The 13,030-nt window shown below is 38.1% G+C and overlaps 1 protein-coding gene across 4 annotated transcripts in view; it reads left to right on the top strand.

Annotated features, from left to right (window-relative positions):
• The window catches only part of RALGPS2 (Ral GEF with PH domain and SH3 binding motif 2), a 119,581-nt gene that overhangs the window by 25,818 nt on the left and 80,733 nt on the right, over positions 1-13,030 (top strand). For all 4 annotated transcript variants that reach the window (XM_056497738.1, XM_056497736.1, XM_056497739.1 and 1 more), the window contains exon 4: positions 7,762-7,812. In XM_056497738.1, coding sequence (XP_056353713.1) covers positions 7,762-7,812 — 51 coding nt within the window. The remainder of the gene's footprint in view (positions 1-7,761; positions 7,813-13,030) is intronic.

Genomic DNA, 13,030 nt, shown 5'->3' with positions numbered 1-13,030 from the left:
AGGCTCAAGTCATGTGGTTTGGGCCTCTTCCTTGCACTTTTGTCAGGAACAGCTGGGCAATAAATCACCTACTTTCCATGGGAAGATTTTTTTGGGTCTGGCTATCCTTCTGGTTTTATCTTATGATTCCTGTACATAAAGTAAATCCAAATACTTAGGGAATTTGGGGCTAGGGACATGAATTCAAGTGAAATTATGCATTCAGGTCAGAATGAGTTTGTTGAATGGCTTTACTATTTACCAGTGGTAGATGCTGTTGGGCAGGAGAATAGATCAGTCAGTCTCTGTGGAGCTGCTGTCACTCACTTGGACAGCAGAATATACAGAGGTGCCTTGTCGGAGAATTACACTTCATAATCCTTTTGCTCCACCATCTAATCCTCCTCCTCTCAAATCCAGCAACCTTTGACTCTGTGTGTTCTAAATGTTACTTACTTAAGAAATCTTTGTTAGATAAAAATCTATATTGAAATTCAGTGTTTTTCCTGTTTCCATGTTATGCCTTGAAGTGGGTAGAGTTCTACTCACCAACAGGAATCTTTTAATTAAGTATTTCACATTACAGTTATGAAGCTGTGCCTGTATTTTTGGTTTCTATTACTAAGTATAATTTTGCTGTTCTCTTGGTCACTCAAAAGAAGCATCTTTACTTTTAACCCTTTTTCTTTTTAAAGTATCTAGTTCTTCATAGCAGGTTTGATTTACTGTAAATCAATATTAAACACCTTGCATGTAGAATTCTGAACTACTGAACAAAATCATCAGTATTCAGTCCTTTGGCAAGGAAATAATTAATTTAATTTCTTTTTCAATGTTTCTTTACACAGCTGCACTTCTTTGTTAATATTTGTTCCCCAGGCACAGGCATCTGCTTTTCAGCTCCTTTTTGCTTTGAGTGCTGTCTTTTTCTGATCATTCTTGCTGAAGGTTGTAGAAATAAGTAAATTTGCCAAAAACTTAGGTACCCTGGAGGAAAAGTGTCTTTGACCCTTAAGATGGTTTTCATTTTTGGCCACTTCCTTAATCTTCCTGGGTTTTGTCCTGCTATAACAAAGGTGTAAAATCTTCATCTTGGTTTCAGTGTGGATGTGAAGGCCTTCAGAGTGATGTAATAGGTCCAAGATCTTGAGGGTGCAAAAGTGTGTGAGGTTTTCTGGTGGTGGGTAGTAACTCTTGGGTTGGACATGGATATGCTGCCAGTTGCATTTTCAAGGTATGAAAGAAAGCGTCTTGTTTAGTGATAGCTCTTATGAAATGGATCCAGTGCAGGCTACAGACATGTCTCTGGAACAGCTGAGTGTATACTGTTTAAAATAACAATATTATGTATATGGTACACCATAACATGTATGATACCTCTAACAAATACCTTAAGAAAACCTTCAAACCCCCCAAAAAACCTAAAAAAAAATCCCAAAAAAGCCCCAAAATTATATATATATATATATATACACACATATATAAAATATATGTATCTCATTTTAATTTATTTTAAAGTGGTAGAAGGATGAAGTAATTTGTGGGCTACCTAAGTAGCTTATTGATTGAGAGGAAAGATAACATGAAAAAGCCAGTAAAATAGCAATAAAAGTAAGTTGCTGCACAAGAGGTAGTTAGACATCTGTCCAAATAATGGTTAGGAAACCTTGGCTCCAATGGAAAAGAGTTCCTGTACAGAGGCAGTGGAAAGGTGAGAGTTCACTGATAAAGTCAGCATAAATTGTGTGAAGTCCCATCCTGTACCTTCTGTGATTTGCTACATTTTGATCAGAATGGGTCACTGTGCACAGATGGGAGAAGTACAGTTATGCCAGAGGAGGAAGAACAAAAATCTGAAAGATAATCGTGTCTGAGATATGCTGAAAATAAGATCCACGTGATGATTTCAGTACCAATGAGAGAGACAGCTGTATTTTCAGTTCCCACTGTCTCAGAGACATCATTATTATTTCAAAACTCTATCTGTTAAGTCATTTAGTGGGTAAGAGACAAGTTGGACAACAAAAGCTATCACTTGTAATCTTGTATTTTCAAGAAGCTACTACCATGCCAAGGAGAAACCTGAGTGCAGATATTTGTGGTGATTTTATTTGTGTATTATCCCATTTGGCAGTCATCTAACACTATTCTGAGCACACAGGAGTGCTGTTTTGTGTAATGGTCCTTTGTCTCATAAGCAGCCCTTCAAGGGGGTCAATCTGAACAGCAATGGACATTCTCATTGTAACAGAGATGTAATAATCTGTTACAACTTTGTTAGCAACTGGGTGGTTTTAATTCTTCCTAAGGTTGGAGGCTGCTTTGGAAAGGGCTGAGTTACAGAAATGGGTGAGATCTTCAGGCCCTGCTGCTGCTGTTGCAAGTTTATGGTTTGCTTTATCACCTTGTGGCTTACAGAAAGCTTCCAGGGGATGTATTGAATACCTGAGTGTTGCATAGATTTTGGGGAAGAAGAACCCAGTCAATGAGTAGGAAGTGGACACATTTAAGGATTCAATGGCCAGCTTTGTAGATGGAACTACTAAGGAGACCATCTCTGATTTAAAGACCTGCTTTTAGGCTGGTCACTGCTCATTTCTTTACTGCTGGGCTGGAAGCCACAGCCAGGCTGGTGCCAGGGTTGCCCTGTGGTGTCTGGCCCTGCTGGGGAGGCCGTTGTGTGTCCAGGGTCAGCATGGCTGCAGTGAATGCTCCCCATTCTCATCCAAGGGGGCAGTGTGGTTTTGAGCACACAGGGCACAGTTCTTGGGGGAGGCATCTGTTAGTGCTGCAGTGGCAGTGGAAAGGGGAGGTTGGTGAGGCTGAAGGAAAGAAGGAGAATGCTTGGGGACATGAGCTCCAAATTAAGGTGCTGGCCAACCTCAGGTTGAGGAAATATTTATTTTTTGCTTTACAGTAAATTCTTATTTCTTAGACAGCTACTGTTTAATTATTAGACTGTTTATTACTTTTTGACTCATTTTTCCATTTTATACTTCAACTTAGCCACGGTGCTGTAAATATTTGAGGTAGAATTAAGGGAAGCACAGCTGTATAAATCCATTGCTTTTTTTTCCCACCTAGTTATCTGTGAAGGATTCTTTATTCTTTGCCCTAGTCCCTGGAAGTGCTATGGAGTAAGCTCATGCTAAGATGTATGTGTATTTCTTCTTTTTCATTCCCTTGAAGCTTTGTCAAATGGTTGTTGGAAGAAAATACTGCTTATTTTGGAAACAATGTGCAAATAGAGTATATTTAAAAATGATTTCAATGAAAAAAGGAGGAGTTCTCAGAGACCTTCTTATGATAGTGAAAATATCAGATTATCTACATCCTGTTAACTTTACTTTGCAGAATATTAGAGTAAATATGTTCCCAATGAGAGCGAGAAACAGCAACTTAATTATAGTGTGTGGAGGAACTATTAATGATACACGTTTTGGAGTGGACTTTGTGAGAAAGCAAGTAGAGCTTCAACACAGGAACTTGAATCCCCTGTTGTTCATTCTGGACAGCAGAATTATTCTTCTGCTGATGTTGTGCTTAACAGATGCTTAGGTATTTTTTCAGTGAGGAAAATATCCTGGCAGCCCAGAGAGAAAATGCTAAGCCAAGTTGGAAGGCTTAAATATAATTCCTTCTAGAAATTCAGATTAAGGAACAATTTATGAAGTGCTGCTTGAACCAACATGGCTTCAAGGAAAATCAGGTAATGGCAGTATTCTTCAATGACCAGAGTGCAGACATTTGACTTGTTCATCTCAAACAGAAGCTGAGTTTCTTTTTACACTGAGGGTTTTCTGTATGGGAGAGAGCAGTGGGGTAAGTGCCCTGACCTTAGGGTAGGTACATGGCAGGAAAACTTGTAGTACATACAGCAAGTGGCCTTATAGAAAGAGTTCATGCTTGAGAAGGACTAGGTACTAGAAAAGTGGGAATATAGCCCAGGTCCAATGAGAACTTTCATATAAAAATGTGGAGAGGAGCTTAATGCAGTGGTTGTAACTGGAACTATAAGTTCTTCAGTTACAGGTTTTTGTGGAAGGAGGGTAATCTATGTGTCCTCATAGAAAAGAGAAAGAATCAGGAAATATTTTATTTCACTAATATTTTATTTCAATAAATTTATTTCATTAAGCTTCTTCATATTCCTCAAAGAAACAGCACACAGAAATGTAGTCCTGAGTTGTTTGAATGTAAAATTTCTGACCTGGCAGACCTCCCCAAGAGAGGGGTAAAACTTCTTTATACGAAGCTATGTGGCAATAATTTTGGTATTTCGAAGCACTTAATTGTTAACAAGTCCAGCTTCTCAACACTCACAAGAGCTAAAATATTTTTACACTTGGCTATTGGAGACTTCCCAGGCAAGGTCTTCTATACATGGAAAACTCTATGGCTGTGAAGAGGTGGGGAAGTGTCTTCCAGCAGCCATTCCAGTGTGTTAATTGGAAAATTATCATGCACCACTCTTAAAAGATGATTTTGTCTTATACAGCTCTTCAAATGGTTGAGAATTGGGAAATATAATTGTGATATATTAAAAACATTCCTTTTCTACTCATATTCTAGAACCGTTATCTAGGATCTAGGGCAGACAGAAACAAAACCTCCATTCAGCTCACCCTCTGCAATTTATTATCTAGATGAACTTGGTAGAGGTACCACTTCTGGAAAGAGAAAAGACCAGGTTTTCCTATCTTTGTTTAGTCAGAATGCTTATTTAAATGGTAAGTAAGGGCAAGTTCACAGTTTTGTATTGCACATGTAATTATTTTTATTTTTCTAAAATCTGTGTAGCTGGCAGCTCCAAAACCAGAGAAGTTATGGTTGGCGTGCTTCATGTAATAAGTTGATTTGAACACTTATAATTTTTGGTTGGAATATTAAAGCATTAAACCACATTTGGGAGAGGGAAGCTTTCCAAGAATTTGTATTGGCTGGGTTCAGGAGCTGAAGCGAGAAAAGTTAAAGCATTGTATCTCTCTCACTAGCAGAAACCAAATTAGGGACTTTGTTTATTGGGTTTTAAATTTCTCTTGAGATGGTCAAGGCAGAAGGTTTTTGTTGCTGTTGAGAGTTGAGCCATGGCACATAACATAAAACTCATAAATTATTTTTGAAGCTTTGTCATTTCAAGTGCTCTGTCATTTCAAGTGTCATTTCAGTTAGACTGCCAGCATTTCAGTCTGCTTTATTTACTTAGCAGTGAATGAGCACGTTTTAAAAGAGTTAAAAATTCAGTTGTTAGACTTATAAATATACTTATAAATATGAGCAAGTTAATGTTTAAAAAAATATGCTTTGTTAAACATAGTTTTAGACTCTAATATGAGTTACACTGTCAAACTGAAATGGCATTTTAGCAATCAGCTTAGATATTCAGCTCTCAGTGGCTTGATTCCTTTGAATTATGAGCAATTTGCTAAGCCCTGGGAACTCATAATGGAAATTTCAAGCTCACTTAGAAAGGAACTGCAGTAAGGAATGTTTCTTGAACAAATGCTTCTGTGATACAGTGTTACTTAAGCTTTTAATAAAAGCAAAAATGTGTCAACCAAGCTAGGAAAAAAACGTGTCAGCTTGATATCAGCATGGTACTAGAAAATAGAGGTTTCTCTGTTAAAAGTTCCAGAGGTTTTATAATTGTCAGACTTTTTAAAATATTGTAATGTACTTGATAGCACTTTCAAATATTTTTAGTAATGAGCATTAATCCTGAACCTTGACACTTGTGTGTTTTTTCAGTGTTGAAATCTCATTTTTAATGTCTCTGTTTAAAATGTATGCATTCATTTTGATACATAAATTATGGTGTGAAGTTCTAATAATACTTTTTATTCCATAAGTATTTTTTATTGATCCCATTTTAAAGCAGTAATTTGTTTAGAAGTCACTGCTGAAGCAAGTCACATTTAGCTAAGGCAGTTCAGGCTGATGAAGAGGATGGATTCTGGAGGGCTAGCAAGAAAGACATTTATTTTAAAGTCTTCTCTCTTCAGTGTGAACAAAGAATCACTTTCCTGTCTTATTTTTGTTGTGCTGTTATTGCAATCTTGTTTTAATGAGGAGGATTTGCAGTGAAGCATTAATAACTATTGAAATGCCTGTGTCTTTTGTAAGGATCTTTTAACGTGCCTTCTATTGAATTTTATTGAAGTGCCCATTCTTTTCATTTCACCTTCCCAAACCGAACCAATTTTCCTGTTAATTTGCTTTACTGAGAGCATGATGCACCCATTCACCCACATATTCACCAAAAATACCATGTTTCTGCTTGATAGACTCAAGCACACTGGAGACTGGAGATGGAGTTCTGTGGCTGCTGTTCCAGGACTGGGTTCCTCACTTTCCAACCACTTTCATCACAGTCTGTAGCTCTGCCTGGGGCTTTTGTGATCCAAGGGCAGACCTAACTCTTGACCTTGTTGACCTTCATGCCACTGGCCATTGATCCAGCCTGTCCAGATCCCTCTGCAGAGACTTCCTGCCCTCCAGCACGTCGACATTCCAGCCCCACTTGGTGGCGTTTGGGGGAAAGAGCAGAGCCCAGGAAAGAGATTGTGTGTGTAAAAGTGGAACATTTAAAGGGCTTGTTACTTCCCTGGTGTTTTACTGCAAAATACCAGATGAATCAGGGTGTTGGTTACAAATGATATATATAATTTTTTTTAGGTTTGTCATTGACTGTCAGAATTCCTTTCTAAAAACACATTTACAGGCCAGGATGTGCTACCAAGTATAAATTTGGTTGTCTTTACATCTTGCCTCATTAGAGCAGGTATATCTCTGTACTTGCTGACTCTCACCTAGAGCATCCCAGTTAAAGTTTTCCTGCAAGGCTGGCTTTCTCTGAGGCACTGTTCTGCCATCCACAGTGGTGTCCAATGGCAGTTGCAATTTGTGAGAGTCACAAAGCTGTCAGTGTGTACTTGGAGTATATATATGGAGCACTGCTGTTTTCAAGGAAATGGGAATAAAGCTGTGCAGCTGACAGCTGAGGGAATAGAGCAAGGTCCCTGGATTCATGATTAAAAGAAAATTTGTGATACCTAACTCGGATGGTATTGGTATTTCAGGGCTACCTTTGAATGAAATGATCTTTTTTTTCTGGATACATAGGCTGTCAGCAATCCTTAAATGTGCAGGATTAATAAACTTAAAATAAGGCTCTGTGAATATATTTCAAAATGCAAAACCTGGTCTTTGACTTTACTCTTTTCAGAGCTAAGCAAACATCCCAGAATGAAAATGCTCTTATTGACTCTACCTTGCTGAAAAAAAGATGACTGTGTTTAATTTTAGCTGTTGCTGAGCAACTGAACAATTGCTTTGCTTTGGTACTCAAATGTAATTCAAGTATTGATTAAAAAGTTGTAGGGATGTTTCAGAAGAATTGTGTAGCTGGAGTGACTCTCAGAGTTTGGAGAGAAGCTACCCTTGAGCAGCTGCAGTCAGTTCCTTGTCTTCTTGGGAAGGCTCTTGTATCATGTTTCTGACTTCAAGCTCTTACTTGCCTATATAACTGCAGGATTATGCTCCTGAGAATAATTTATCATAATTTGTTTATTATTTGTGTATGTAAACCTGGGAAGCATGTGTTTCTTTGCTTTTGCAGGATGACCCTGTGATAGAAGCTGAAACCTCTGAAATTACATACAAAAAGAAAGCCAAATAAGAAAAGGAAACAGAACAATGCAGTTCTTAAGCAGCACAGCACCTAAATGGAATGCAAGGTTAATTTTGATTTTTAACTTATTTTTTTTGAAATTTTTATTCCAGGGTCAAATAACATTAATGGATGTGCCTGTATTTAAAGCAATTCAGCCAGAGGTAAGTATTTCGTTAGCTTTTCATTTTAAATAAGAAAAGTGATGCCAGTGTATAAATTGTAGAATTGCAAATTATATATCTGTAAATCTTAATTTTTGTCCCAATTCATATAGCTCTGAAGCATATGGTTTTTTAACAGAGAAATATCTGGAACTAATAGTCTGTTTTGGGACTAATGTTAGTATTTAATTCAGCTGGTGCTGGAGATGAAGCATGTGGGATTTAGTGTTTCTGAATGACAAGCATCCTGATTTGATAATTCTGATCATAATGTTATATATATCTATATATATATCTATATATATATCAATGTTATATATATCAATGTTATATAGCTTTCAGCTGCTGATACCTGTTTTAATACTTCATCCTCTCCTGTGTTTCCATAACTGCTTCACTTTTCCTTTGGCAAAATGAAAACAGTTGTGGTGGCATTCAAGATGTGTGTGATCTGTGGATACATTGGGAAAATACATTGATGATTTGTGTTCTCTTGTTTGTTTTTATGAATGTCATATTGCTTTCAGATTTAACTGACTTGAGCTCATTTCACATCTCCACAGTGACTGTAATAAATGATGAGTTTTTCTCCTCATTTCTGTACCACTGACATTTTCCTGTGGGCATTGTTTTGCACTTTTGAGGGTTTATTTTTCAGTTTATTGTCCATTTTGTCAGTACTGTGGAAGTATTTCTCAGGTCATCAGTCACTTCAGTCCATCACAAACTATTTCGCTGGCAGCAAGTTTGTTATGTCACTCTTCTGACATGCTAAAGAATATTTTGCTTCAAGTGGAGAAACCTGCTCAATCTCCTGGCTTTGATTATTGATTTCATAATTCACGTTACGTGGGAATTTTTTTGAAGGCTGCTATTTGATCTGTACTTGAAGATGCCATGATTCAACTTCCATAGTATTTCAGCAGGGTATTTCCCAGCATTTGTGGATCTGTATGTAATTTTTGGTTCATTTTTTGGTTTGGGTTTTGGAGTTTTTTGTTGGTTTATTCCTTTGGAGAGCTTTCCATTTGATCTGATTTGAATCTACATCACAGCAGTACTTAACATTAGCAAAAGTAGTACACAGACATACATACAAGGAAAACATTTAAAAGTGCAGAACACTTTAAAACTTTGGAGAAGAGCTTTTAAAAAGGAGAGATCCTATTAGAAGATCAGGATAAACATATTCTGCCAGTATTAGGCACTCCAAAGCTTTCAGAAAAAATATGAGAGTTTAGACACCTGTATTTAAAAAGTAATTATTTATAAGAAATCTCTATAAGAATAAGAAAAATTTAATAAGAAGAATTGGTGTGATGCCCTCACTAGAAAATATCCACGAGGAAGGGTGGCTGTTTGACTCTACACACAAGCAGCTGAAGGTTCTGACAGCGTGCAGGTATTACTTGTCCATCAGTGGTTCTTTGCAGTACACAGAAGCTGGTGGCTGTTGTCTCTCTAAACTGTGTTAATTCTCTGAGGAAAAGGGCTGTAAAATTCAGTTCTCACATCAGAAAAGGCTGAACAATTAAATTTCTTTTCTCCTGGTTTGCAGAAGGGAATATCAGGCGTGGAAGGTTTAGTTTACCTCAAGGCATCTTGACAGCAGGTTAATGAAGTGTTGTAGATTTCTGAGATTCCTTCCAGTTTCTGCCAGTCTCTGCCATATCCATGTCTTCAATCTACTTGTAAATCTTCATCCATCCCTTGGCATGTACACTCAAGCATTGTGGAGTCTGTAATTAGAAAACAAAACACTGTTGAGCTGGTTTCACCTATATAAAAGGGCTGAAAAACTGAATCTTCACTGGGTGACTGAAAGGCATTGGGGTTTTTTGTTCTAAATACTGATACTGAATTTCACAGCTCTTACCTGTATGCATGGTGAGAGATGATGAGCAGTATTTTTCCCCAGTGTGATTTACAAACAGGGTGTTTATTGCCATTTGTAATTCACCAGCAAATCTTCATTACATGGATTGTGAATCTCCTTTTGCTTCCAAAACTGCAGAATAGTATCTGAATGAAGTTTTCTAATCTTTAATGTGTGTTCATTTATTTTCTTAAATAAGGTTTCTGAAAGACATACTCAGAGTTGCTTAATTTTATTAATTGCTAGAGATGAATTTTCATCTTTAGTCTGTGTGAGCAGTATTCTTTAAATATCTTTTAAATTACTGTGTTACACTTTCCTCATTGTTAAAATATTTCTTAAATTATTACAAGTGGCTTTTTTTTTTTTTTTTTTAATAAAAAGCAATACCATAATTTCATCTTGGTTATCTTTAAAAAAAGTGCTGAATAACATTTTCCAAAGCAATATGTAATAGTTTTTCTTTTAGCATCAAAATCCATGAACATGCTCACACATACACATGCTCACTTATATACTTTGGCAGCTTTTTGCCTCTATTTGTGGCAAGTAAATAGAATTATTTCTGTTTACATTCAAATTTCTTAGCGATATTGTGGGTTCCCATGTCTGTTCAGGTTCCTTCACACTGCCCACTACAACTCACCATTTCATGCTTGGTGAGAAAACAGACTGGAGGCTTAGCGTTGTCCACAGAATCTGTGGTTAAGGAGAGAGATGGATCCTTTTACATTTGGGGTGAGCCAGAAGCAGGGACTTGAACCATTACCATGGTTAGATACTCTTTAGTGACACGATCCTCTGCCAGAGCTCTATGCAGGCTGTATCACTCCTGGATTCTGGACATCACCTTCATTCTTCATTAAAAGCACCTGCAAGTTACTCCTGAGAAAGGAGAAGGAATTACTGTTTGTTTGTTAATTAATAGTTAGTGGGCTGCAGTGTAATAAATAAAGATTATAAAGAGCACACCTCTCTGACATAGACATCTATGTCTATGAAAGCAGCCAATTTGCATTTTAATTTTTAGAGGGAAAAAAATACAGAGTTCCCTCAGTCAGTCATGAGATTTCCTTCTATTCCCTGGGAATGGCAAGTGTTGGTTTTTGTTCTCTCTCTCTCTCTTGTAGTTGTGGCTTTCTAGAGAGCAGTGACTGTAAAGCTCTGCTTTACTCTAAAAGAAGGGAGTCTTAGATTTGCTTGGCTGTGCTCTGGTACTTGTGTTAACATTAAGTAACAGCCACATGACCCCTTGCAGAACACATCAGGTTGCTTTTTTTTGGAAAATCGAATTACTTGCTTTACATGTTTTAGTACATCATCTGAAATTATTTGCCCATATGTGTTCATATTGAAAATCTCTACTGGGTTATTTTCTTCAGCCTTTTCGTCCCCTCCGCTCAGGCTAAGCAGAAAAAAAATCACTTACTGAGTATTCTTAATCTCTGCTTACTCTTTAAGTTGTAGAATGGTTCCATTGTTAATCTTTGCTGCTCCTCTCCTATTTTTGAAACTTTCCCTTTGACCTAGATAAAGGTTTTTGTGAGAAACACATTGTCACTCTGCTGTGTAGTACTGGCTATAATTTAAGTGTTCCCACAGTATTTTTTTAAGGAAAATTAAAATGTTATATATTCAAAAGGGAATGAAAACCAAAATGAGTTACAGAGAAAGTTCAGTTTTTGTATCTTGATCCTATGTTGTTCAGCTTTTCACATCAGTTTAAATGTACCACATTAAACAAGAAATTGCTGGTTGTAGTGATGTAGCTCCTGTTCCTGAGCTGACTGGCAGACTAAGGAAATAATCCTGGGGAATACTTCAGGTTTGAAACTTCTGGTGGAAAAAGTGGAATCCTAAAGGAACATGAAGAAATAGAGTAAGTAAGAAATAGGCAGCACAGCCTGTTTAGCAGAAAAGTGAGTCTTTTTATAGAAGGATATGAGTGGTTTCTCAGTTCTGGTGTGGTATGTGTGTCTCATTGCCATCGTGAGTGCAGTCCAATGCAGCCTTGTTGGGACTGTGTGGGACCACTCCAGGCCAAATCCAGGGAGGGCAAAAACCTTGGTGGCTGCTCTTCTGCTGTGGCATCTTTGGGCAGTGGGATGGCAGTGCCAAGGGCAGGGAGTTCACACAGACAGGTTCTAGAGAGGGGCAAGAGGATTCTGATCAGGGGGCCCCTGAGGCAGAAGGATCAAGTGGTCATGCTGGGAAACCTGACAGGCAAAGGAAAACCACTCCACTTTTAGTTTGAAGACAAGAGAAAAGGTTGGCTACATGAGAGAGAGGAGTCTTGCAAGTGGGAGGAGGAAGTGTTTCCTACACTTCCTAAAGGAAGGGGAAAATGCTTTTGGAATCTCAAAGCTCTGTTCCTCTCTTGTGTCTGTCCCTCAATGGTGGAGTGGTTGTCACCCTAAGCTGTTGAAGAATCAGAAGTGATGGTGCAGGTTCTGAGTGCCTGTGTGACTGTGCCTCAGCACCACTGGAAGATGATCTGGATGGGTGTCTTCCCAGGCAGGAGCAGGATCTTCTGTTTTGCAGTATTCTCCTATCTGTTGCCACTGATTTCTGTACCCTGTGGGCCCTTAGATGTACAGGGCCAGGGCGATGGGGAGCTTCTGCCCAGAATAATGATGAGTTTTTCACTCAGTGATGAGAATTGCAATTGAAGGACGTGGCCTGAATTTCTTACAAATTCCCATGTTTTCCCTAAACCTGAGGTGACAACTAATTTTTCCCTGCTGTTAAGGAAGGGTTATCAGATGCCAGTGGATGAATATCCTTGTGTTCCTCCTAGTGCAGAGCTGTGATTCCAGTGGAAACTAGAGATGCTGAGGGATAGAGAATGTAATTGAGTCTCTTGAATGGCTCCCTTCTCCAGTAGCCTGCTCTCCTTTGGAACAGGAGTAATTCAGGATGTGTGGTTGTCTCATGCATACTCACTGAAGTGGAGCTGTCAGTACAGGGGTGTGTGCTTTCCTGTGCTGAATATGCCGGATTTTCCAGGGTAGATTTAGGTGGTACAACTTTCTACTGAAATTTGAAGGAATTGCCCTAAATACCAAGCCAAAAATTCTGCATTCTTTCCAGTGTCTGGCCAGGAATCTTTGGGTCTTCTCTAACAAATACCAGAACACTACAAACTTCAAGTAGAAGAATTCAGGGTGCCTCTTAAGTGACCTGAGAGTCTTTAGTAGTTTTGGGACATTAGTTGGAAGGATGCTAAGAAGTTTCTGATTTTAGAAAGTTTAAAAAATTACAACTTAGACTATCCAGATACCAAATTCTTTTAAACCGTGTCTTAAATGGCACAATTATTAGTTACTTGTTGAGTCATCTTAC

This window comes from Oenanthe melanoleuca, chromosome 8, assembly GCF_029582105.1.
Source record: "Oenanthe melanoleuca isolate GR-GAL-2019-014 chromosome 8, OMel1.0, whole genome shotgun sequence".
NCBI classification, from domain to species: Eukaryota; Metazoa; Chordata; class Aves; order Passeriformes; family Muscicapidae; genus Oenanthe; species Oenanthe melanoleuca.
Note: the sequence above shows the minus strand (reverse complement) of the source record. Positions and strands in the feature narration are given on the sequence as shown.